Source organism: Rhineura floridana, chromosome 11 (assembly GCF_030035675.1).
Source record: "Rhineura floridana isolate rRhiFlo1 chromosome 11, rRhiFlo1.hap2, whole genome shotgun sequence".
Taxonomy (NCBI): Eukaryota; Metazoa; Chordata; class Lepidosauria; order Squamata; family Rhineuridae; genus Rhineura; species Rhineura floridana.
Window position 1 is genome coordinate 46,461,969 of NC_084490.1, and position 24,336 is coordinate 46,486,304.

Consider the following 24,336-nt stretch of genomic DNA (forward strand, 5'->3'; position numbering starts at 1 on the left):
CCAGAATCTGATGGCATGTGTGCTGATCTTTGAATGCTGGCTTTGCTCACCATTGCCGTACCATAAGTTTCTCAGGTATCCGTGATCACCTCTCAAACTTTGGAGGGGAATGTGCATCTCAGCAAACTATATCCTGCTGCAACAGGAACCTGACATAATAGCAGGTGCAGGGTCCAGATAAGGGAGGATCATCAGGCAGCCCTGCAATGGCTTCCCACCCAAGCAGCTCCCTGCTCCATTCTCCCTGGTTTCCATTCAGCAAGAGAGCCACGGGAACTGTGACCAGGAAGTAACAAAGCTGATTAAATTTCAAGCACAACCATGACAACAAAGACCAAACAGAAAGCTGAATGCAACATTTTAAAGTAAACTGGGTCCCAAGCAGACTGATCATTCCCAAATTGCCCTTAAGGGTGCACAGTCAGGATAATTTAATACAGATTAGTTACCCACTAAAACACAATGCTCCAAAGAAATATTGGAGGAGGGTAAAAGACCTTCTGAATAAAATGATGGGATATGCAGTCCCATTGCATCCAGTGGGCTTTTGTTGTTGTTGCCAAATTATTTGGAAAGTGCCATAAGGAAAGATCACATGGAACGGGCTTCTTACCTACTGGCAGCAGCAAGAATTGTATATGCTGGAAAATGGAGTTCAATTAATACACAATCTATTACAGAGTGGTATGATAGAATTTGGGGTTATGCTTTAATAGCAAAATTAACATCCTTTATTAGATCTAGAGAACAGAATCAAAGACAGGATAAATTTCTGTCAAGATGGAATATTTTTCTTCAACATACTAGGATATACAGATTCTCTGATTTCTTTCCCTGTTTGATATTTTCTTGCTGGAAACTCTGTGTTTTTGCTGCATAAATGAAATAAATAAAAGAAAGGCAAAATAAAAATACAATGCTCACCCTTTGAACTTTAAATAACAACAACAACAATTCCTAAGCATTTCACGGTAGTCCTAAGAACCCTGTTATGTAGGTCAGATAATTAGCAGCAGCAGCAGCATAACCCCTATATTGCAAAGTGGGGGCTGAGTATAAATGCTAGTTAGGTTGTTCACAGGTGAAATGAGATTTGAACCAGGGAAAAGGAAGGAAATAGGGGCTCTGAAGAGCATTCAGCTCCCACTCACTCTAAAAATTGTTTCTACCCCACACACACATCCTAAATCAGATGCTTACGGAACATGAGACACCAGTTCTCATCATATGCATGAATTATATGGAAAGGCTGGACAGTAGCAGCACATCCTGGCTATTCCATGCTTTTATCATCAGCTTAAACCCAGTCATCACAAACTAGTCAAACTAGAAAATCCTTCAGTCTTTTATCTATTTAAACATTTAGTTAAAGAACTTTATCCTGGTCTTTAGCAACAACAACAAAAAAACCTCCCAGAGTAGCTCACAGGTCACTGCAAACTAGGTTTACAATAAGAGACACAATACCAAAGAAAAATGGGTTGGTAGGGAGGAGAAAATAAGCAAGCTCAGGTACAAGTTCTTAGTTAGCATCTGGATGCTCAGGACAGAAGTTGGTTCATTATTCCCCTTTTGCTTTAAAAATCATATTCCCACCCCTGCTTTATATGTGATTGGGACAGACCTGGGTTTAAATAAACATGGCAGCTGCTATCATGTCTAGTTTGCAACTCTAAAATCACTGCATGACAAATATTCCAAGCAAGTATTACAACTGTCCAATCAGCACAGTCCAAATGGTACCTTCTATGAATTAACAGCTGGCTCTCACCATAAAAGCTGCCCTCTTGCTTCCCGCTCATCAGTATAGGATCCCCCAAGAACTTCTCTCTTGTTTGCCGCTTTCAGCAGGTCCATACCACCGGTCATTTGCTAATACCCTCCCCTTGAGGCAGGGTTGAGAAACTTGTGACCCTCCAGACACTGTTGGACTCCAACTCCCATCAACCCAGTCAGCACAGCCAATGGCCAGGGATGATTTATTTATTTATTTATTTATTTCATTAAACTTATAGACCGCCCCATAACCGAAGCTCTCTGGGCGGTTGACAAGACAAGAAACATCAAAAATACAATAACATGTATCAATATAAAACATATAAAAGTTAAAATTATTAAAAATTAAAACAGTGTCAGCGTATACTAAACATATTAAAACATATTAAAAAGCCTGAGTGAAAAGAAAAGTTTTAACCTGGCGCCGAAAAGATAGCAACGATGGCGCCAGGCGTATCTCCTCTGGGAGATCGTTCCACAGTTCAGGGGCCACCACAGAAAAAGCCCTTTTCCGCGTTGCCACTCTCCGAGCTTCCCTATGAGTAGGAACTCAGAGGAGGGTCTTTGATGAAGAGCGTAGTGTACGGGCAGGTTCATAACAGGGAAGGCGTTCCAACAGGTATTGTGGTCCTATGCCGTGTAGGGTCAAAACCAGCACTTTGATGAAGGTTGTAATCCAGCTTCACATTAATGCCTTACCACAGACTGTAGCTGGCATGGCTGACTTTTCTTGTGGTCATCACAGAAGCAACTGGGATCAATGGTGGGCTGCAAAATGCATTCTTTGTTTGTTATAAATCACTCTGTTGGGGGATGCAAACCAAGGAGGCATGGAGACTGTAGGTCACAGACACGAATATCATACTCCCCAATATTTCATAAGAGTGTAAGAGGAACCCTCTGGATCAGACTAAAGGCCCATCTTGTCCAGCATCCTGTTCTCACCATGGTCAACCAGATGTCCCTGGGGAGCTCACAAACAGGCAGTACTACATTTTAAGGACAGATTATCTCCAGGCCTATAAAGAACCTTGTTTTCTTAACAACGTTAATGTTTTGTTAGTTAAATTTTTGTGCACTGTATTTTTTCCTGATGTGTATTTTGTATTTGTGTGGGGGGGTTTGTGAGCCACCTTGAGGGCCTTTTGGCCAAAAGGCAGCATAGAAATAGAATAAATAAATAAGCAGGACATGAAGAGAAAATCCCTCTTCTCTTGCTGTTCATCACAGCAAATGGTATTAAGAGGCATACTCTCTCTCTCTCTCTCTCTCTCTCTCTCTCTGATCCTGAAGGCAGCGTATGCTAGCCATCATGATTAGTACCTATTGGTAACCTTATCCCCCATTAATTTGTCTAATCCTCTTTTAAAGACATCCAGGTTGGTGGCTATCACATCTTCTTCACACCGCACATAGTTAAACTATGGAATTCACTTCCAGAAGAGTTAGTGATGGCCACCAACTTGGATGTCTTTAAAAGAGGATTAGACAAATTAATGGGGGATAAGATTACCAATGGCTACCAGCCACAATGGCTATGTTCTGCCTCCACTGTCAGAGTCAGCATGCCTCTGAATTAGGGTTGCCAGATCCATGGCCTGAGACTGATACTGTATCTTTAGAAGAAGAGAAGGTCAGCCAAGTGCAGGTGTTCTTGCAACTCTGTAATGGGAAAAACCACAAGGTGGAATTCTCCCTCCCCCCTCCACAACTTTTAAAGATACAGAAGACTTCTTGGAGGCTGGGCCTGGCAACTAAGAGGTCTTCTGTATCTTTAAAAGTTGTGCAGGGGGGAGGGAGAATTCCACCTTGTGGTTTTTCTCATTACAACATTGCAAGAACACCTGCACTTGGCTGACTTTCTCTTCTCCTAAAGATACAGGATCAGTCTCAGGCCAAGAACCTGGCAGCCCTACTCTGAATACCTGTTACTGAGGACCACAAGTAGACAGAGTGTTGCACCCAGGTCTTCCTTGTGGGCTTCCCACAGGCATCTGGTTGGCCACTCTGAGGACAGGGTGCTGGACTAGATGGGCCACTGGCCTGATCCAGCAGGGTTCTTCTTATGTTCTGAAGTACTTCCTTTTGTCTGTCTTGAATCTCCTATCATTCAGCTTCCTTGAATGATCCCTAGTTCTATTATGAGAGAGGGAGAAACACTTTTCTCTATTCCCTTTTTCCATACCATGCATAATTCTATAAAAACCTCAGTCATGTTCCCCTCAGTCTAGGAACTCAAATGCCACAACCTTTCCTCATAAAAGAGTGATTCCAGCTATCACTGTGGTTGCACTTATCTGCACCTTGTTGAGCTCTACGATATCCTTTTTGAGATGTGGTGGCTGGCAACTAAAACTGTACAGGGTATTCTAAGCATGGCTGCCACACAGATCTGAATAAAGGCATTTCATACATGAAAATGGGAACATACTAATAACATCCCTAGAATCATCCCCAAGATCTCACCACCAATACCACCCAGTTTTATGTTGTATCTGTTCGCTCTGCAATAGCCTGTCCTCCTCTGATTTAAAAACCAAGACAGTGTTTGTTCTTTTGGTTGACAGGATGACATTATGAAGCTATATAACCAATCAGACTTGGCTATATGCCAACAACAGAGGGCAAATGAAGCCAATTCAGAATGGAAGCAATGCTGCCAAAGTCAGTCACATGGACAGTCCCAGCCAACAGAGAGTCACACAATGAACAGGATGATGTCATGATGCTGCAAAATGATCACTGAAAAAAAAATCACCCAAAGGTGGGTGCTTTTAATTTACATGCTGCTGACAAGGTTCATAAAAAGCCCCCTGCCCCCTTTGGCTTTAGCTCTAATAATAATGATGAAATCTATCTCATAAGATTCTTATAAAGATTATCGAAAGAATGCATGTACAGCAGGAAATACAGATAACAGAAGGATCCAAGCCACAAAACATTTATCAAAAAAAATCCCAAACCCCGGAATTAATTTATTTCCCAGATCTCTGTCTGTGTAGTCCTGAAAAAAAAATCCGGTGAGATGAAGCATCGATGGAAATTGGATGTTATGAAGCAGGTACCATGCCAGCACATAGCCAGCTTGTGTTTACAGGGTGCCACAAGAGGACAAGCCAGATGCCATCCTGAAGCCAACAACACAGATGCCCCCTTTTTTTCCTCCAGCCATGCGGATCTACATCAATTGTTTTCCAGGAGCTGGGAACTAGAGTGCTGGAACATTTGTTGAAGGCTGGCTAAACCGTCCTCATGCTACTTTTTGTACACAGCAGCCAAGATCAAGTGAACACCGGGCCATTAAGGGCCCTCCAAACTATTTCTCTCTCTTCCTCTCCTCTTTATTAAAAGGAACTATTCCTAAGTTCACTTCTTCAGCAAAGCCTTTCAACATCTCTTTTTCAGCCTTGTCTCATTTGCTCCCCCTCTGCCACCCGCCCCCTCCCTTTCTACCTTTGTTTCCCCACTACTCATTTATCAATCCCTAATTCCTTCCTGCAGCACTCAGCCTTCTCCACTTTAAAGGAGGGCCGTAGCTCAGTGGCAGAGCATCTGCTTTGCATGCAGAAGGTCCCAGGTTCAATCCCCAGCAACTTCTGGTAGGGCTGGGAGAAATCCTGGAAAGCCACTGTCTGTCAGTGTAGACAGTACTGAACTAGATGGACCAATGGGATGACTCAGTGCAAGGAAGCTTCCTGGGTTCCTAAAATGTATTGTAAGCTCTCTGGGGCAGAGAATGGGAGTGTGGTACTCAAACGTTTTATATTTTAGCTAACTCCTGAGCAGTGCTGTATGAATGTTATTTGTTTGGGGGGGTATTATGTGTCATACTTGTACCCCACCTGTAGAACAAGGGTGAGGTACAGTCTAAAAGCAACACATATTAATCATGCCGTAATAAAAAGCTGACAAAGGCCAACTTCTCACTGAGGAGTCTACAATGTAGTTTTATTTATCCATTTTTACCCTGTTCTTCAACCAAAAAAGGCTTCCTAGAGCAGCTTACAAATATCAATAATAAGACAGTCTCTGCTTACAAGATCACAATCTAAAAGACCTGGCACAAAAGGAAAGGAGATTGGGAAGGAGGAGGAAGAAGAAAAACCCTTAGGCACTATTTCTTAATTACTGTACAAAGTTTTTATAAAGACCAGTTGGAATTGAAACATTCAAGGAGAGGAGGAATCAAATGTTGCTGGTCTCTCAACAGAACCAATGGAGTGGCTTATTTAAGCCTTCACATGGAGACATACATGATTGGATGCCCCTTCACACAAAAAAGTGCTCCTCCCATAGAAAGCAGACATGTCGGGGAGATGGGAAGTCATCTCCCTAACATGCTAGTTTTCTTTTTGCAGAGATTTGGAGGAAGATTAAATCAGGTCAGTCTATACATGCCACAGAGTAACATAACAGAAACCTGAGGTGGTAGAGTGGACTGCACCACTTCAAGTTGCAAACAGCAGATGCCATTTTTGAATGCTCCTTTGAGTAAAAAGAAAAACAATAAAGCCTCCATGCAGGAAAAAAGCTAGCACATCAAGGAGAATGTTCTTTCTGTTCACTTGTTTGCTAGTTTTCTACTTTCAGGGTTTTTTTTGATGCAAGGAGGCGTTCAACACAGGAATTTAAAAAAATAATAAAATGGCTTTCAAAAGTGGAATCTTCTGTGTGCATTCTGTGGTGGATGGTCTGTTACTATGTCATTCTGTTGCCTGCACACTGTGCATCACGTGAGCCCCCAAATGGAGTCTGAAATGGTATAGTCCAAACACTGATTTCCTATCTCTGTGAGAACTAGGCCTAAGGCGCCTGCTGATTCTGCTGGATTATCCCATCCACCAGGAGGTGTTTCCACACACTGCCCAACTGTTGCATTAAAAACATATCACCTTGCAGAAACATTTTACAAGTAATTTGCAACACAAGTTCAAAACTGGAAATCACAAATTTTAATGGAGGGTAAGGGAGGCAAAGCTTTTATCACTGCTATGCATGGGGGAGCATGGAGGTGGGAAAAGAAAAAACAGATTTTCTGAGATTCTATGGAGTCATATAAAAATATTCCCTCTGTCCTCCTTCCCAAAGACAATTAGGGGGTTATGGAGTATGACCAAAGGATGCAGGCACATATCAGAGGTTTCTGGTCTGACCCTTGGGAAGCAACCTGGAGGCAGGGGGCAGGGAAGTCGTAGCCTGAGAAAGGGCTTAAGAAGATTCTGCCCCATTCTCAGTGCGAGAACTTAGCCTTGCAGTTTGTGAAATAAAGTGTGCATCTGAGCATGTGCAAGAACATTTCTGTCACTGAAAATGTACAGCTGGAGAAATCACAGATCTGGGGAGAGGGTTTCCAATTAATGAGTCCACCAAAATATGTCTGATACCAGTAAGAACTCATTCACTGGCACTCTTGATTTTGTAATATTGAGAGTGGGGTAGACACATGTCCCAATCTTTATCAATAGGAACAGGGATTTTTGTCATTACTTTTATTCTTTTACATTACTTTAAAAAAAAACAGCTCATGTAGTGTAGTGGACAGAGTGCCAGACTCAAACTGAGAAGACTTGGATTCCAATCCTCTCTCAGGCTAGAAAATCACTGGGTGATCTTGGACCAGCTTCTGATTCCCAGCCGGTCCTGATCTACCTCATAATGTTGTTGTAAAGATGAGATGGTGTGACAGCCGTGTACATCACCACGAGTTCCTTTGAGGATGGGGAAGAGGATATAAATGCAATCAAGCAATAAACATTATTGCCCAAATGACCCTGTCCTTTTCTCCAAACATTCTACAAATGCCCTTAATACATTTGCCAGTCTTTAAAGTGCCACAAGACACAAAACACACCCACCTTACTCATACTAACTCCCCAACACCAAAAGTCAAGCTGACCCCTGGAGTCTTGCTGTGGCTTAGCAACAACACAGAAAAGCACAAACCTGTCTCCCCTCCCTCCCTACAGCAAACGCAAATAAAATAAACTCAACAATGTTCAATACATAACGGTCAATCAAAGCAACCGCTGGGAGAATGGTGGGTGTTTGCATCCATGCACCCTACAGGGTAACCAGCTGTCCCTGACATTAGTGCCTCTTATTGCCCCTCCTTGCGCCACAAGCCATCTGCAGCCCCATAGGACATACTGTGACGTCCTATTAATTTAGATTCTGTTATGTTCCCCCCCCCAAGTTGGGATGGTGTGTGAGTGCTATGACAAGGTCTTCTGTTATACAGTTTGGTGCAGTGATTGAATTACAGGAGAGACTGGGGACAAATCTGTGTGTACTTTTCTTCCCTCCATAATTTGAGCACCAGAGCAAAGATGCAATAGCTGAACTGCTGATTCCTAACCCCCCCCGTGCTACGATCATTTCTTCCCATCGCCTTCCCCCCCCCACACACACACCCTTTGACTTCGCTGCTGCCTTCACCTTACCTGCCACAGGTTAGACTCAGCTGGGCCACCTTAAAGAGCCTCTTCTGCTTCTGCCATACCCCACGGAGCAGCCCACTTCACACAATGGGAGGCTGCAGTATCTATAAATTCATCCGTCAGCAGCTCGGTTGCCTTCTTTCCCGCACTCCCTTTGCTGCCGCTGCTGGTGCTGCTGCTGGAGATGGTTCTTTCTTGGATATGCAGAGGTGATGATGGAGAGGGGAAGATGCAAGGCTTCTTTGGTGGGGAGGGGGGAAATCACCCATTGGAGGGGAGAGTAATGCAGGTGCAGTTCCTCCCCCCTCCCTCTTCCCGGCTCCATCACACGCCTGGCATCATAGCCCCCCAAGTCTGACCTTAGCAATGCAACACGAGCTTCCTCTAGCTTCCCTTAAAAGGCCACTGTCACCGTGGCAACCAGGACTCCACCTGTCTTTTGGAGGCTGTGCATGACGCCAGCTGGACTGCTAGCAGAGGAAGGACGGCTCAGCCTAGTCCCAGGCTTTGGGGGCTGGCAAGGCCGCTTTCTCATCTCCCTGCCCCACTCCACACTCCTGATCTGGACTCTGCTGGCCATAAGAAAAGGTGAAGCAGCCTTGTGGAGTGCCAGCCCATTTGTCCATCCATTGCAGCCCAATATGATCTACTACAGTACTTCGTGACTGACAGCGGCTCTCTAAGGTCTCAGCTCTGCTACTTGGGATCTTTGTAAAAAAAACCCTGTATTTTTAAAATCTAGTTTAAATCCAGTGTGGCCTCCTGCATATGCCAGGGGTGGCTGGAACCTGTGGCCTTTCAGATGTTCTTCAGCTCCCATCTGCCCCAGCCAGCATGGCCACTGATCTGGGGGATGGTGGGAGTTGCATCTGGAGGGCCAAAGGTTCTCGATCCCTGACGCATGCTCTACCACTGAGCTATGGTCCCCTTCGCACAAACCTTTGAAGCGCAAATATCTGCCTGCACAAGAGCATGTGAAAAGCATCCAGGCCTAAGGCAAGGGATGGCGAGGAATTTCACAATCCCTCAGATGAAGCAGGGCTTTAGGAGGCAAAAATAATGCAAGGTTTTTGTGTTGGTGTCATTCATTTCTGGCCATCTAACTACTAAAAAAGGGAGAGGGGAAATCCAAGAATGGACTTGCAGGGTTTATTATTACCTAATGATTTGGAAGGCCTTGTTATTATTTATTATTTATATAGCACTATCAATGTTCATGGTGCTTTAATGAGGAACATAAAAACAAAGATAGGTCTGTGCCCCAAGGAGCTACATTTGGAGGCTGGGCAGCAGAACACAGAGTACCAAGGGATGGATCTGAATAAATGAGCTATCTGTATGGGGGCTTCCTTGCCACTGAGGATGCATTTTAAGAGATTAGAATAGGCTAGGAGTTGGCAGATGGTGGGTCAAGATCTAATGGTAACTTCCTGGATGATTTGCAGTAGATCAGCGAAGGCTTCTGATGAGCAATCTTTTATAACATCAACAACTAAAAAGGCTTCTTAAATTAGGGGGCCAAGGTATGAATTTTCTCTGATAAAATTGTCAGCATCTGGTATTGCAAGCAAATTCCTGGGCTGAGGTGGCAAGTGCCTAGAAGTTCCCTATTTCTTAACTATATGTCAGCTGTTTGGGGGTGGCAGCAGGGCCAGCGACAGGTCAGGATGGGCCCTTAGGCACCAACTCACCCCTGCGACATGATGATGTGGAAGCCTGTGCCAGCCATGTGGGGGGTTGTCTAGGAGGAAGGTGGAGCACTTGCTCCAAAATCAGTGTTGGCTTGTGTGGAGTGATTTGCAGCCACAAATCACACTCCATGGCCCAGCACCCTTGTAGATTGTGGAGTTCCACCCTCCCAGCCGCAGTCTGTAGATCTATTCAGAGACGCCTTGGAGTGGCCAGGCCCTCAGGAGTGTCTGGGGCCCTCGACCCATGCCCCACCTGGCTGCCCGCTGGTGCCAGGCCTGGGTGAGGACACTCTCTGTGGCAACCCCTAAACTGTGGAATTTCTTCCCCACAGAGGTATGTCTGGCATCTTCATTGTAGAGCTTTTCTCATAAGCTGAAGACACACCTCTTTACCCTGGTTTTTGACACCCGATATATGTTTTAGGACCTACCCTATTCTTTTGATTGACAATTGTTAACAGATTTTATGACTGTATTTTTACAGTGTTGCCACCCGCCCGCCTTGGGACCTTATGGTGAAGGGCAGGTAAGAAATCAATGATGATAATATTACAAAGCTGCCTCATGTTGAATGAGAGTGTTGGCCCATTTCTAGTCTATTACTTTCTCCTTTGACGGGCAGCAGCTCCCCAAAGTCTGAGGCAGAGATCTTCACTAACCTTGCTTCCCAAGACCCCTTTAATTTGAGATATCAGAGATTCATCCTGAGGCCTTCTGCATGCCAAGTTCTTAAACAGGTAGAGCACTGGAAAGAGCTGAGTTTGAGTTCCTGCACAGCTAATAACTTACAGAATGATGAAGGGTGAGACACTGCTTGTAAGCATTGGCTTCCCAGTCTGTAAAATGGGCCTACTTCACATGATTGACATGCTGTATCTAGGGATGAGATCCATTGGCCAGTGCTGATTTGAAAGCATTCTGTCAGCCTAACAGGTTGGTATCGATTCGAGTTTGTTCTTTGTCCACTAGCTGCTGCTTTTACCAATCCTAAGGAAATACTGATAATTTTGAAAGGAAATATTGATAAATGAAAGGAAACATCGATAAAATTATTATTCTTAATATTAGCATTTTAGAGGCCGACTTTTTCTTTTTTTAAAACTTGTTCAAAAATAGCCGCAGAAAATTGCTACATAAAAATCCAATTTGCAGTGATAAACAATAAGTGAATTAATGGAAACTTTTACTAACTCCAGATTGGGCAGAATTCTAGCACATCCCTAGCTCAATCTATGCAGAAGGAGGAGATTTCCCTCAGAGCGGTGATGGTCCCCACAGACTACGTGCTCAGCAAGTGCACACAACACAACTGTCAGAGTGCCATGTCCTGGGCACGAACACAAGACGCTGCTTTATCCCCAGTCAGACTACTGGCCCATCTATTCATTTTATTTATTTATACTGTTTGTTACCTACTGTTCAGTACAAGGTCCTGGGTGAGTTACAACAGACAGACAAACTATTTTAAAACAGATAAAAGTCGCTACAATTTTAAAACAGATAAAACCATTCCAAAGTAGAACAGAACAATACAAATTCAGCAAAGCAGGTAGGTCACAATAAAAACAACATCTAGCCTGGAATGGAGAGCAGCAGCTCTCAAGGGTTTCTAAACAGGATTCTTTCCTAGCACAACCTGGAGATGCTAAAGGATTGAAACTGGGGCCTTTTGCATGGTAAGGTAAGGCTAAGGGAAATCTGTGCCTGAAGCCTGGAGCGTGGCAGCCAGTCAGTGTAGACAAATACTGAGCTAGATGGACCAGTGATCGACTTGATATAAAGCCGCTGATATAAGGCAGCTGTTCAAAGGCAAAACAAGGATGAAGCGGTGGAAGGAATAGGCAAAGTCCTCTTGCTGCTCAGACCACATCCTGACCTTAAAATTGTGTTATGGCCTTGCCCTATGACCTGCTCCTATTGAGGCTTCTATACTAGTCTGGTGGATTATGCTACAGTTTTATTTATTCAATGGATCCTTTAACCCACCTTTCAGGGTGCCTGCCATCATGAGGCAGTTTACAATGTCAAATATCAAATCACATAAATATTAAAATATTCAAAATTCCAAGTTATTAAATAAAATACTAATTAAACAACATTAAAATTAAGCAAGCATAGATAACTTTAAAGACAGCTGCAGCAGATGAAAACATCTGCTAACATGCAGCATAATAAAATTACCCAAATGCAGAATGGGAGGGGGGAAGTGTTTGCTCATTTCCTAAAGACCAGCAAAAAGGGGCCAAATGTATTTCCCTGGGAAGGGTGTTTCAAAGAAACAGAGCCACCACATAAAAGGCTCTGATCTCACTAATCCAGCCTTCTTTAAACTGATGCCCACTAGACGTTTTGGGCTTCCATCAGGTTCAGTCATCATCACCAATGGTCAGGGATGATGGGAGCTGTAATCCAAAAGAGCTGGAGGTCACCAGTTTGGGGAAGGCTGCACAAAGTTAACAGCTCTTACTGATAGACCAGAGTAGGGCCTTAGATGTCAATCTTAGATTTTGGGCAGGTTTGTATAGGCAAGGTCAGTCTTTTAGGTAGCCAGATCTCAATCTGTTTAAGGCTTTAAATGTTAATACCATCACACATACCCTTAAGGTATGTGATAATGCATAGAACTTGAGCATCATGGGACTCAGATCCAGCAAAGAACATAATAAGCACACTGTGCTGGTTGCAAAGTGTTCTTTTATACTGTACAGGACTGCCTCTGCATGCATGGGGGCTGGATCCAGAAGGAAATCTTTAAACCATATATTTAAAACACTCTTATATCACTTTAACAGTCATGGCTTCCCCCAAAGTATCCTGGAAACTATAGTCTGTTAATTGTGCTAACTTCAGAGAGCTGCAATTCAGAGCACCCTTAATACACTACAATTCCAAGGATTCTCTCTATTTAAGTGGTATAAAAGTGCTTTAAACATATGATGCGGATATAACCCTGGTTTCTACAGGGATTGTCTTTGATGGATGAGGTGATAGATTCAAAAACCATTTGCACTCTTTTTTTAAAAAAATCCACTATAAATGAATAATGATAACAATTGCTAAGAATAATTGGTATACAAGGAAAATAAAATTTCTGTGTGTTCTTTTTGCAAGGCACAAGTCCCAAGGAGCCAGGAGACTGAGCTGAGAGATTCCCAGGTTCCCCGCTTAAGAGGAAGTTTAGAGGTGTTGCTTTAAGTTTTATTAGAATTGGTCCTTCCTTTTAAATTTTATTCTTCTTAAATCAGATTTATTCTTGACAGCTATAAAAGATGCAGTTGTTTAACAGTTCATTGGTCTTTTCAAGTATTCCCCCTCCCTTCCAAGCAGCTGCAGATTCCTCCAACTTTTTATGTACTTTCATGTGGTTTGTATATAAGGGTGTTTTTTTTAGGTGTTGTTGGGTTTTTTTTGCTGCAGCACTTGAATAAATAAATAAATCCCTCATTCAACTCTCCTTACCCCCATCTACCACTTGCAACCTCCATGGGATAGGAAGCAATTTCGATCCTCATGCTGTCACATCTTCTCTTCAAAGGTTAAGGTCAGGCGAGGCTCTGCAATCTCCCATTTCCTAGTGTTTATAATTGTATATATATATGGCTGTGTGTGTGTTTTTAACATCCCAGACTAGCACATGCCACCCATGTCTCAGCTGACACAAGAACGTTTTCAAAGCAATTTAGCTGCTCAGAAGGCAACAAGGACAGCAGAGGGAAACGGGAGGCCAAACCATTAAAAAAAATTACTGCCATTTCAAACTCATTGAAGAACAGTTTGGATTGCACCAAGGACATCTGAAGGATGGCCAGTCCTTTTGTATTGGCAAACAATCGCTCTTTAGCTTTTGAAAAAAATTGGGAATGTTAGGAAGTTGTTGGGTACTTTTTAATCTTATTTGAGTGCATATAGACATACATGTAAACTGGAGTCAGTGCAATTCCCCATCCACCCCCACTTGGTGTAGGGTTCAATTCTCTTTGCCTTTGTTGGCTTTAAAAGAAGATCAGACAAATTCATGAAGGATAAAACTGTCAATGGCTACTAGTCATGATGGCTATGCTGCTGCTCCATAGTCAGGGGCAGTATGCTTCTGAATACCAGTTTCTGGAAACAGCAGGAGCAAGGCTGGCACCAGTCCACAGCACTCCCCCGTGTGTGCACGCATGTGCACTTAAATACACCTGGCTGCAGCTAGCTAAGGACCTCTGTGGCTGGGGCTGGGAGGGTGGAGCACCTGCTCCACAATTCCAACCAGCATCAGGTTGCGGGCTGCAACCGGATGGTGGCGCAGATTGCAAAGTGGGATCTTCACCCTCCCAGCCATCATCACCCCTGCATGCATGTGCAGCTGCCGTGCACTTAAATATGCCTGGTCATGCCATCTTGCATGTCAGTGCGCATGGCTGCCATCACCCGAGGTGGTGGTGGGGGCATGATGCAGGGCCCCTGACCAGTGTCCGACTTGGCTGTCTGCTGGCGCCAGGCTTGCTTAGGTGGAGAGAGTGCTGTTGCACTCAGGCTCTGCTTGTGGGCTTCCCATCAGCATCTGATTGGCCACTGTGAGAACAGAGTGCTGGACTAGATGGGCCATTGGCCTGATCCAGCACAGCTCTTCTCATGTTTGTTCCTTGAGCAACCCATGTCTTTTCCTCCAAATCCAACACTGATTTCCTCTTCTCTTTCAGCCCTTTACCCACCTTCAACTTACAACTAAAATATATAAATTAACGAGGCAGAGGTGGAGTTAACTTGAAAAACTGCTTTGGGGTAAGGAAGAAGGGGGCTTTGTGATGTGAAGGCTGGAAACTAACATAAAGGATTTCTCCTGAGCTTGATTCAGCAGGGAACACTGTGGTTGCAATACTATCACACTTATCTGGGAGAAGTAGTATGGCTAGGACTGGCCCTTGGGTGTGGGGTAGTGGTCCCCAAAGGAGCATTCAGAGAATGGTAGGTGATTGGGTCAATGGCAAAAGGCCCAGCACCAGGGGCCACTGGGGCCAATGCTGATCACTGCAGCATTCTTTCTTCCTCATTTTTTTAAAAAACATTTTATACTCAGGGCAGGGGCAGCCGGTCAGGCCAATGCACAGTTTATGTATGCTCATTTTATTATGTTTACTTTGAAGATATTATCCTTTCTTGAAACAAAATGATGCTTTCCCCCTAGTAAATTGCTTTAGTATCATGGCAGCAGAAGCAAATCCATTTTATTCCTGCGGTCATGATAGTTGTATAATTTAAGGCAGTTTAAACTCCGAAACTGTACACAGTAAGAAAAACAACCCAAAGTTGGCAACCGTTTTAGTTTGCTGGCTATTTGCTCTAACATATTAGCAATGTAGAAGCAGTTGTAAAGCAAGGTCCCATGTATTTCGGAAAGCCTTAAAGACCTGGCTCTTTCAACAGGCCTTCGGGATCTCCGGGGAGGGTTAATTGCTATGACTGAAATGCCTCCTGCCCTGTTTTAATATTGTTGTTCCAGCTGTATTGCTTTTATACTGTTTTTATATTGTATTACTGTATTTTGTCATATTGTGTTTTAACGATTTTGTACATCGCCTAGAGTGGCCATTGGCCAGATAGGCGACACAGAAATTAAATTTATTATTATTATTATTATTATTAAGGTCAACCAGTGTCCTAGTCCAACACTCTAAGAGCTACACCCTTCTGGTTCAGCATGCTTCACGAAGCAATACACATGGCATTTTAACCCCCCACTGAAGTAAGACCAGGGTTTAAGATTAGCTGTGCCACTGTCTGGGCATAAACCCCACTCACTCAGTGGGGCTTAATTTTGAGCAGATGTACATAGGACTATACTGTGCAAGTCTAACCAAAGTGCAGTTCCACAGTGGTTTGATTGGTCTGATTATGTATATTGGTGTATATTCCTTACTGACCACCTCAGTCTGTTAAGGAGGGGGTGCAGGGATAACCAAAAGGAGTACCTGTTCGTAATTTCATTGCGCTATCTCATGGGGGCCACTATATTGTGGGGACAGGAAGACTACAATGGGACATTTGCCCAACAGCATAGCAGTCTGAAGGGTGGACCAATGCACAACCTGGGTCACATAAACTGGAAAATTCTCAAGACTCAATGCGAGACCCAAACCAAAGGGCTATGAGGAGGGCAGGTGTATACCCTGTACCAATCTGTTATTTTCAGCAAGCAAGTAAAGGCCTATAGCAAGATATTATAGCCTTATGTTAAGCATAGATTCAATACGTATTTGCTAAGTGAACCTGAAGGCTTGTATTCCCCTTTCAGGCCAGCATCCTTGGGTATGTCAGATCATCTCATAACCACCTGCAGTCTAATCTAGGTGTTTTAATGAGGATATGATGGCTTGCCCAGTATGATGCTGGGAATGTATCTTGTTAGTTCAAAGGCATCAAAGGAGCCCAATTAGGCATATATTCAAGTATATGTTTATCAGTGGGTATTTCATAGTTGGCTTAAATCTAAGTTATACTCCAAAGGCAGGTGGATAAGTCAAAGGATGGTCAATGAGCAGATAGTATAGCAAGTTGCCTGTTAGCAAAGATGGAGATAAAGATGGTAGCCATGCAGTTTGCCAAGAGAAGATGTCAAGGTGCTCCAGTAAAGATATTATAGTTTTCCAATAATTAGTCTGCTTTGAAGGTGTTCTGTGAAAAGGTCAGAACAGCCAATTATATGCAACAGATGTCATTATGTATTACTTCAAAGTGTGTAATCTCATTAATCATATATGTAACTTCATGTGTATGCCAATGATATGTGCCAAGATTTATGCTACATTAACATGACCTGTGCCCGGTATGGGTGTTCAGTCTCTGACGTCCGCTACTGCAGAGCGGTGGGACTGATCCACTTTTATTGGGAATACTTGGCTGAATGCTGTAAGTTACTCAATAAATTTTAACTCTTTGTAAGCAAACCTCTTGTCTGCATCTCATCTCTGGTAATCCAAAACAACCTGGAGGTATACAGCAGGGGAACAAGCTTTCCAAGGAAGGCTAAGCTAGTCATTTATGAGCAAGAATGGGACCAGGAGTGCTCCTGTTGTGGTATTGGGGGGTATGAAAATGGCTGCCAGCATAACAATCAGGTAGCTGGGGCTGAGGCCACATTGGACTGCAGATGCTGCTATAGGCGAGTGTGCTGGACTGAGGGTGGTATCCAAGTGGCGGAGAGCAATCCAGAGATAATGAGAACAATGTCGCTTGGTTTCAAAATAGGGAGAAGCTTTTGGGAAGATGCCCAAAATACCAATCTGGTGAGCAGAGTCACAGAGTTTCTAAGGCTGCAGTCTCAACCTGCTGCTGCTGAGGCTCTGAGGAAAGGTGGAGCTACTGCTGCATCCACCACCTGGCTACTCACAGTGGCGGCAGCAGAAGGCGAGAGAAGCAGAGAGTTTGGGACTGGTCCCTGCAACAGGAATCGGGGCCCAGATCAGGCACAATGCCAGCCAACACCATCTGCAACAGCAGCTCTGGATTCAACAAATCTGGGGCCATCTCAGCCCCTGCCCTTCTGCTGGGCACCGCCGGTGGGCCTTCCATCCGCCTGCTCATTCAGTGGGTTGAAGGGGGAGATTTGCACCGGCAGAGTGACTCAAGTGTGACTCTGTCAGTGATGGGCCAAACTGGCAAAAAGAAGCCTGGTGTAAGTGGGGTTTGGATTGCAGCCTAAGCCATTAATGTAGCAACAAGTTTCATATTTAACCAAATAGTCTTTGCCCTTAAGTCTGTGTCATGTAGACTAGAGGTAGGCTAACAGGTTGCAGGTATTGCCTGGTAGATTCTGACTTACTGTAGGTAAATGACCTGCAGACACTACTGGAAGGAAGGCAGCTGAAAATAGATATATAGAAGTTGGCACTGTTGACTTTCATTTAAACAACCTCTCTCTGCTCCCAGGTTTCCATCCCTGGAATGGTGGCAAAGAAAAGCTTGGGAACACCTGCTTGCTCGGTGCTAGGGATGGGGAACTGGGGACCCTCCAAATGATGTTGGACTCCCAACTCCCATCAGCCCTGGCCAGCATGGCCAATGGCCAGGAATGATGGGAGTTGCAATCCAGCAGGTTTCCCACCCCTGCTGTATGCAGAACTCTTGAATCTTCTGCCTGATGAAGAATTCTATGAAACCCCAAAAGCTGCATGCTCTTAAATCTTTCTAAATTCATTCAGTAAAAGATACCCTTTTACATGCAATGGTAATCTTCAGCTACTATTTTGGGCTTTCACTAAGCTGTGGGTGAGCAATAATAGATGAACTTCCACACCTCCAAAGGGTGAGCAAAACCAGTTGGATTTCTTTGTCAATATTCAACTTCCTATTCAACAGGAGCGCCACAAAAGATTCTGTGGCATGGCTCTTAAACAAGATGGTACCCATCTACCGTCTGTCAACCCTTGTTCATGCACACCAGTTTCTCCCTGCCCATGCCACTAGAGTCAGAACACAGGATTTTGCCAGGGAGAGTTTGGCACCATCCTATCTCCTGCTGGAGGCAGAGACAGGAGGTTTTTACTGTTGAACATCCCCATTTCAAATTATCTCCCACCCATCTAGATCTTAAATTAGCTGAGCTATTTCTTTTCCTTTCTCATTGTTGTTGATTTGCCTGATGGATGTCTATGCTGTTATACATATGCCTTTCTCTTGCTTTCACCCTCCCCCATCAGTTACACAAACGCACGATTAAAATTAAGTCCGTGCTCGCTTTCTGATTGCATTGCATATTATAACAGCAGCACAGTGGCATTCAGCAAAGCCATGACATTTACAAAACATTTCTATTCACGTCAGGGGGCCCTTTCTGCATGCCCCCCCAAGAGACCACCTCTGAAACAAAAAGCCAGATTTCCTACCAGCCTCCTTCTTAAAATAATAAGCCATTATATATACATATATAATCTTACACGTCTGAAACATTGAAAAGGTTTCAACTGCCTTTCTGGCTCATTCTCCAATGTCATTTAAAGGTTGCTGTTCATTCAGCTTCCATTTTGTGCATGCTAGTTAACATTTTAGGGCAGGGGTAGTCAACGTGGTACCCTCCAGATACTGTTGGACTGCAACTTACATAATCACCAGACAGCACGGCAATGGTCAGGGATGATGGGAACTGGACTCCAATGACAATTGGATGGCACCACAGTGGCTATCCCTGTTTTAAGGACATGCCTCTGTAGTCTGTGATCCACCAAGCCAAAAGGTTCACCATGCCTGCCATACTATTACTGCTGCCATACTATTCAGCTTTGATGGGTCACGAATTGTGCTGGCCCATTTTAGGGCAAGGGGCTAGTAACTGGGACTATAAGTTTTATTCATCCAGTTGGTTCAGTCAAGCAACTAAATCAGCCTTCCCCTACTTGGTGCCCTCCAGGTGTTGTTGGACTATAACTGCCATCATCCTTGATCATTGGTCATGCTGGCTCTGATGGGTGGGAATTATAATCCAGCAACATCTGGAGAGCACCAAGTTGAAAATGACTGAACTAAAATTGCAGGCTAATACTCTGTCCTGGATGCATCAGTGAGAATGAGAGATGCGGGGATGTTCCAAGGGCACATCGCTGCACAGGCTGCCTTCCTCCTTTGCGAGATTTGTTCCAACCCACCCTTCCTTGACACAGACACCTTCCTTTTCCCCCTCTTCTAACTATGAGAAGAGGAGCAGCATTTCCCCACACCCACACATGCCAAAACAGAAAGTTCTCATACCCAGAACAGTTCAGTTCCTTTATGTGAAGGGTAGGCCTATCAACAGCTATTCATGGAGAGTAGGGATGGGCAAATCTGTCAATTTTGATTTCTCTCAGTTTTGCATTTTTCCAGTCTTCAGGTCTCCACATTTCCACATGAATTTATTATTATTATTTTTAAAGTCCTCCTGGAAATTCATTAGAGAATTTCTCCTAACATGCACGTGCTTACATGCAAAATTTGCCTAATATACACACTGTTGTACAGGGAATCACCATCTTCTTTGTTATTTCAGGCAGCAAAATGTGTCGGGCTGGCCCTGGGTGCCTTAACACTCTACTTGTGGCCTTCCCAGAAGAAGCAAGCTGACTGCTGCTAGAAACAGGATGCTGGACTAGATGAACCTACGGTAAGGATGGGGAACCTGTGGTCCTCAGATGTTGCTGAACTCCAACTCCCATGAGCTCCAGTCAACATGGGCAAAGGTCAGGGATGATGGGAGCTGTAGTCCAGCAGCATCTGCAAGGCCAAGGGTTCCGCATCCCTGATCCTGCAAAGCTCTTCTTACTATCTTATATTTCAAGGAGTTTCTATTGTTCTATGAGTCTCAGCCGCCTCCTACCTGTGGTCCTGCCAAACAACATATGTGAGGGCTTGGAACAGGGTCTTTTCAGCTGTGGCCATGCTGTTGTGGAACTTTCTCCCAAGAGTCTCAGCAGTGTCTGATACTGTTTGCCTTCTGGAGACAAGTAGTCAGAATGCTTTATTTAGACATGTCTTCAAAGTAACAAATTAAAAAGTTAATTTTCAACTCTATTAGATTAGATTTAGAACCATTATTGCTTTTTTATTACACTGATGGCTACGAATTTTTTTTTTTAAGGAAACCATATTGATATCAACTCGAAGAAAGGTGGCATAAATATCTATGGATGGATATTTTGCCTTTGCCTCTAAGGGCCATTTTACTCAACAACAAACCCACTTTGTCAACGTGCCTAACAAGGCAGAGAGCCTTAGCTAAGGATGGAAAGATCTGTCAATTTTGGTTGTCTCAGTTTTACATTTTTCCAATCTTGAATTCAGTTTCTCCAAATTTCTGCAGCGATTTGCATTTTTTAAACAAATCTCCTCATGAAAATTCTTCAGCATTCTAGTGTAAATTTCTCCAACTAAACACATTTTTGTATGCAGTTTGACCAATGTACACATTTTTGCAACCAATTTCTCCTAATATAATGTTTTTGTATTTTAATTTCACTAATATATTTATTTTTATGCACATTTTCCTTTAATATATATATATATATTTGTAAACTCATTGGAGAACTTCATCGCAAAATTTGGACATGTGCAAATTTTGAAGGATGGTGGTGTGCATATTTGATAAATTTGATAAATTCAACTTTAAAACACAAACTGAATTGAATTTCTCCCCCATCCCTAGCCTCATCCAGCCATGTCTCTCTGACATGGGTATCTCTTTCTCACATTCACATGTTTCATGGTCATTAGTACTACAGGCACACATGGTTTAAAAAACGTATTTTGAAAAGTGGCTGTAGGATATTCAAAAAGAGCCTTTTTGTAGAGGTTTGCAATTTGTACATTTATTTTAAAGAAACAGACAGCTTGGCCATTTAAAACAATCTTATCAGAAAAATCTAGTATTCAGATTCTTAGAGATAGCTGTGCCTGTTTCTGAAAGCAGGAAAGACGATGCCCACCTCCTCACCCGTGATCAAGAGCCTCCTACCCTAACTTGGATTGTGTCCCTGATGAGTAAATTCTTCTTTGCATATAACCAGAGATCCAGGGGATACTCCTTTTTCAATGCAGAGGAACAGAAGTGGCAACAGCCCAGCTAGTACATGGCTCTTTTCCTCATGCATGAGATGGACCTTTTTAACTGATACAGCAAGGTTATCACAACCTTGCCAGGCCACCCAAGATGGAGAACAAGGCAAGGATTACTCTGGAGCCCAGGAGACAGACTAAAGAAGGAACCCCTTTAGTCATGAGGAGTGTGGAAAATTTTACTCATCAAAGGGACTATGCAAGAAGTTACTGCAACAGTCAATGTGCACATATCTATTGCAGTAGCACGTTATGCTTCTGTGCTGCAAATCCCTGAAAAAAATAGTTTACCCAGAGACTGTGACATGCTAGCAGAAATGCTCCGAGTCCCTTTGCTTCTTGCCTCAAGCTCCCCTACCTTTTAAATGCAGATAACAAATTTCTTTTGTATGTAACAGATATGTAGGCAAGAGACATAGACATCAGCATGGCTATGTTCATGCCATACTATGTGGAATCTGATATTAGAAAGTAGTAGATTTGCTTAAAACAATTAGCATTTCTGCATTTCACATATTTTTAAGAAGGGTGTGGCTTTTATTTATTTCATCAATTTATATTCCACTTAACACCACAGTCTCTAACTGGTGTGCAATAAAGTTACAAAAGAGACATAGTAGTTATAATCAGTCAAAGTTAATTATATAAAATTAATAATGAAAACAGGAGAACTTACTTAAAATGCCTGCTGAAATTTAAAAAAGTCTTCACTAAGTGGTGGAAGTTCAATAGGGAGAGGGCTGGTCTGATCTCAGCTGGGAGGGAGTTCTACAGAATAGGGCCTACAATACTGATCGCATGGCTCCTGCTGGGTACAAGCCATGGGTCTGAGCCATGGAGCACCAATAACAGTGACTTCTCTGAAGACCTCAGTGATTGGGCACAGATTTAAGGAATCAGGCAGTCTTTAAAGTATCCTGGACCCAAGTTGCTAATGGCTTTGTGAATTATTACAACTTATTGAACTTGGCCTGGCAGCATAAAGACAGCCAGCACAAGCTTTTAAGCACCAGAGTTCTGTGCTGGCAGTAGTCTATCCCCACTAGTAGTCTAGTTGCAACATTTTGCACCAGGCCCAGGGATAGCCCCATATAGAGCAATATGTATTGTATCAATATATGAATCACTGTGGTCAAACTATCCCTGTCCTAGAACGGTCACGGTTGGCATACAAGCCATAGCTGGTAAAAGGCAGTCCTAGCCACTGAGGTTACCTGAACTTCCAATGACAAAAATGGATCCAAGAGCACCTCTCAGCTATAAAGCTGTTCTTTCAGAGGAAGTACAACCCCATCCAGAACAAGTGACGGGTCAATCTCCCAGAGATGGGAACCACACTGCCTCCATCTTCCCAGTGTTCATCCTCAGGTTATTGGCCCTCATTAGTCCCTCACTACATCCATACAGTGGTCTAGATCATGCACAGCCAAAGCTGCCAAAAAAACGAGAAGCAGGCGTAGAGTTGCATTCCCCCTGTCCCGCTCCAATACATGTCATCCATCAGTGTAACCAAGGCTGTAACATGAGTGATGGAGAAGGCTGGTTAATTTGTTGAGAAGAAAAAAGAAGTCAGGACTCAACTTCGGCTGGAAAAAGGCATTTGTCTTGGAAGCCCTCACCTTCCCCTCATTCCTAGTTGTGTGTGGGCTGATTATTGTTACTTTGGAAGGCCCTGAAACTCAGTGGTAGAACATCTACCAGGAGCCTCCGAACCAAGATGGGAGAACTGGAGTGCTTGGTCTTAGAGGAGAGCATTGATATAGTGAGCATAACGGAGACCTGGTGGAATGGAGAAAACCAGTGGGATACGGTTATCCCTGGATATAAACTATATCGGAAGGACAGGGAAGGACGTATTGGTGGTGGAGTCGCTCTATACGTGAAAGAAGGCATTGAATCCAGCAAGCTCGAAACCCCAAAAGAGGCAGACTCCTCCACAGAATCGTTGTGGGTGGTGATACCATGCCCCAGGAGGGACTTAATACTGGGATCGATCTATCGTCCCCCTGATCAAAATGCTCAGGGAGACCTTGAGATGAGATGTGAAATTGAGGAAGCATCCAAACTAGGAAATGTGGTAGTAATGGGTGACTTCAACTACCCGGACATAGACTGGCCGCATATGTGTTCCAGTCATGACAAAGAAGCAAAGTTTCTAGATATTCTAAATGACTATTCCCTAGACCAGTTGGTCATGGAACCGACCAGAGGGACGGCAACCCTGGACTTAATCCTCCGTGGGGACCGGGACCTGGTGCGAGATGTAAGTGTTGTTGAACCGATTGGGAGCAGTGACCACAGTGCTATTAAATTAAACATACATGTAAATGGCCAATTGCCAAGAAAATCCAACACGGTCACATTTGACTTCAAAAGAGGAAACTTCACAAAAATGAGGGGATTGGTAAAAAGAAAGCTGAAAAACAAAGTCCAGAGGGTCACATCACTCGAAAATGCTTGGAAGTTGTTTAAAAACACTATATTAGAAGCTCAACTGGAGTGCATACCGCAGATCAGAAAAGGTACCGCCAGGGCCAAGAAGATGCCAGCATGGTTAACGAGCAAAGTCAAGGAAGCTCTTAGAGGCAAAAAGTCTTCCTTCAGAAAATGGAAGTCTTGTCCGAATGAAGAAAATAAAAAAGAACACAAACTCTGGCAAAAGAAATGCAAGAAGACAATAAGGGATGCTAAAAAAGAATTTGAGGAGCACATTGCTAAGAACATAAAAACCACCAACAAAAAATTCTATAAATACATTCAAAGCAGGAGACCATCTAGGGAGGCGATTGGACCCTTGGATGATAAGGGAGTCAAAGGTGTACTAAAGAATGATAAGGAGATTGCAGAGAAGCTAAATGAATTCTTTG

The 24,336-nt window shown here is 43.5% G+C and overlaps 1 protein-coding gene across 11 annotated transcripts in view; it reads right to left on the reverse strand.

Moving 5' to 3' along the window:
- The window catches only part of SRCIN1 (SRC kinase signaling inhibitor 1), a 183,990-nt gene that overhangs the window by 152,680 nt on the left and 6,974 nt on the right, over nt 1–24,336 (reverse strand). For 6 of the 11 annotated variants that reach the window (XM_061589051.1, XM_061589050.1, XM_061589052.1 and 3 more), the window contains exon 1: nt 51–88. The exons of 1 other annotated variant lie outside the window; for it this stretch is intronic. In XM_061589051.1, coding sequence (XP_061445035.1) covers nt 51–53 — 3 coding nt within the window. In that variant the 5' untranslated portion in view covers nt 54–88. Of the gene's footprint in view, nt 1–50; nt 242–8,216; nt 8,543–24,336 lie in introns of those variants that run through there. 4 more of the 11 variants (XM_061589045.1, XM_061589036.1, XM_061589033.1 and 1 more) reach the window with 3 other exon arrangements.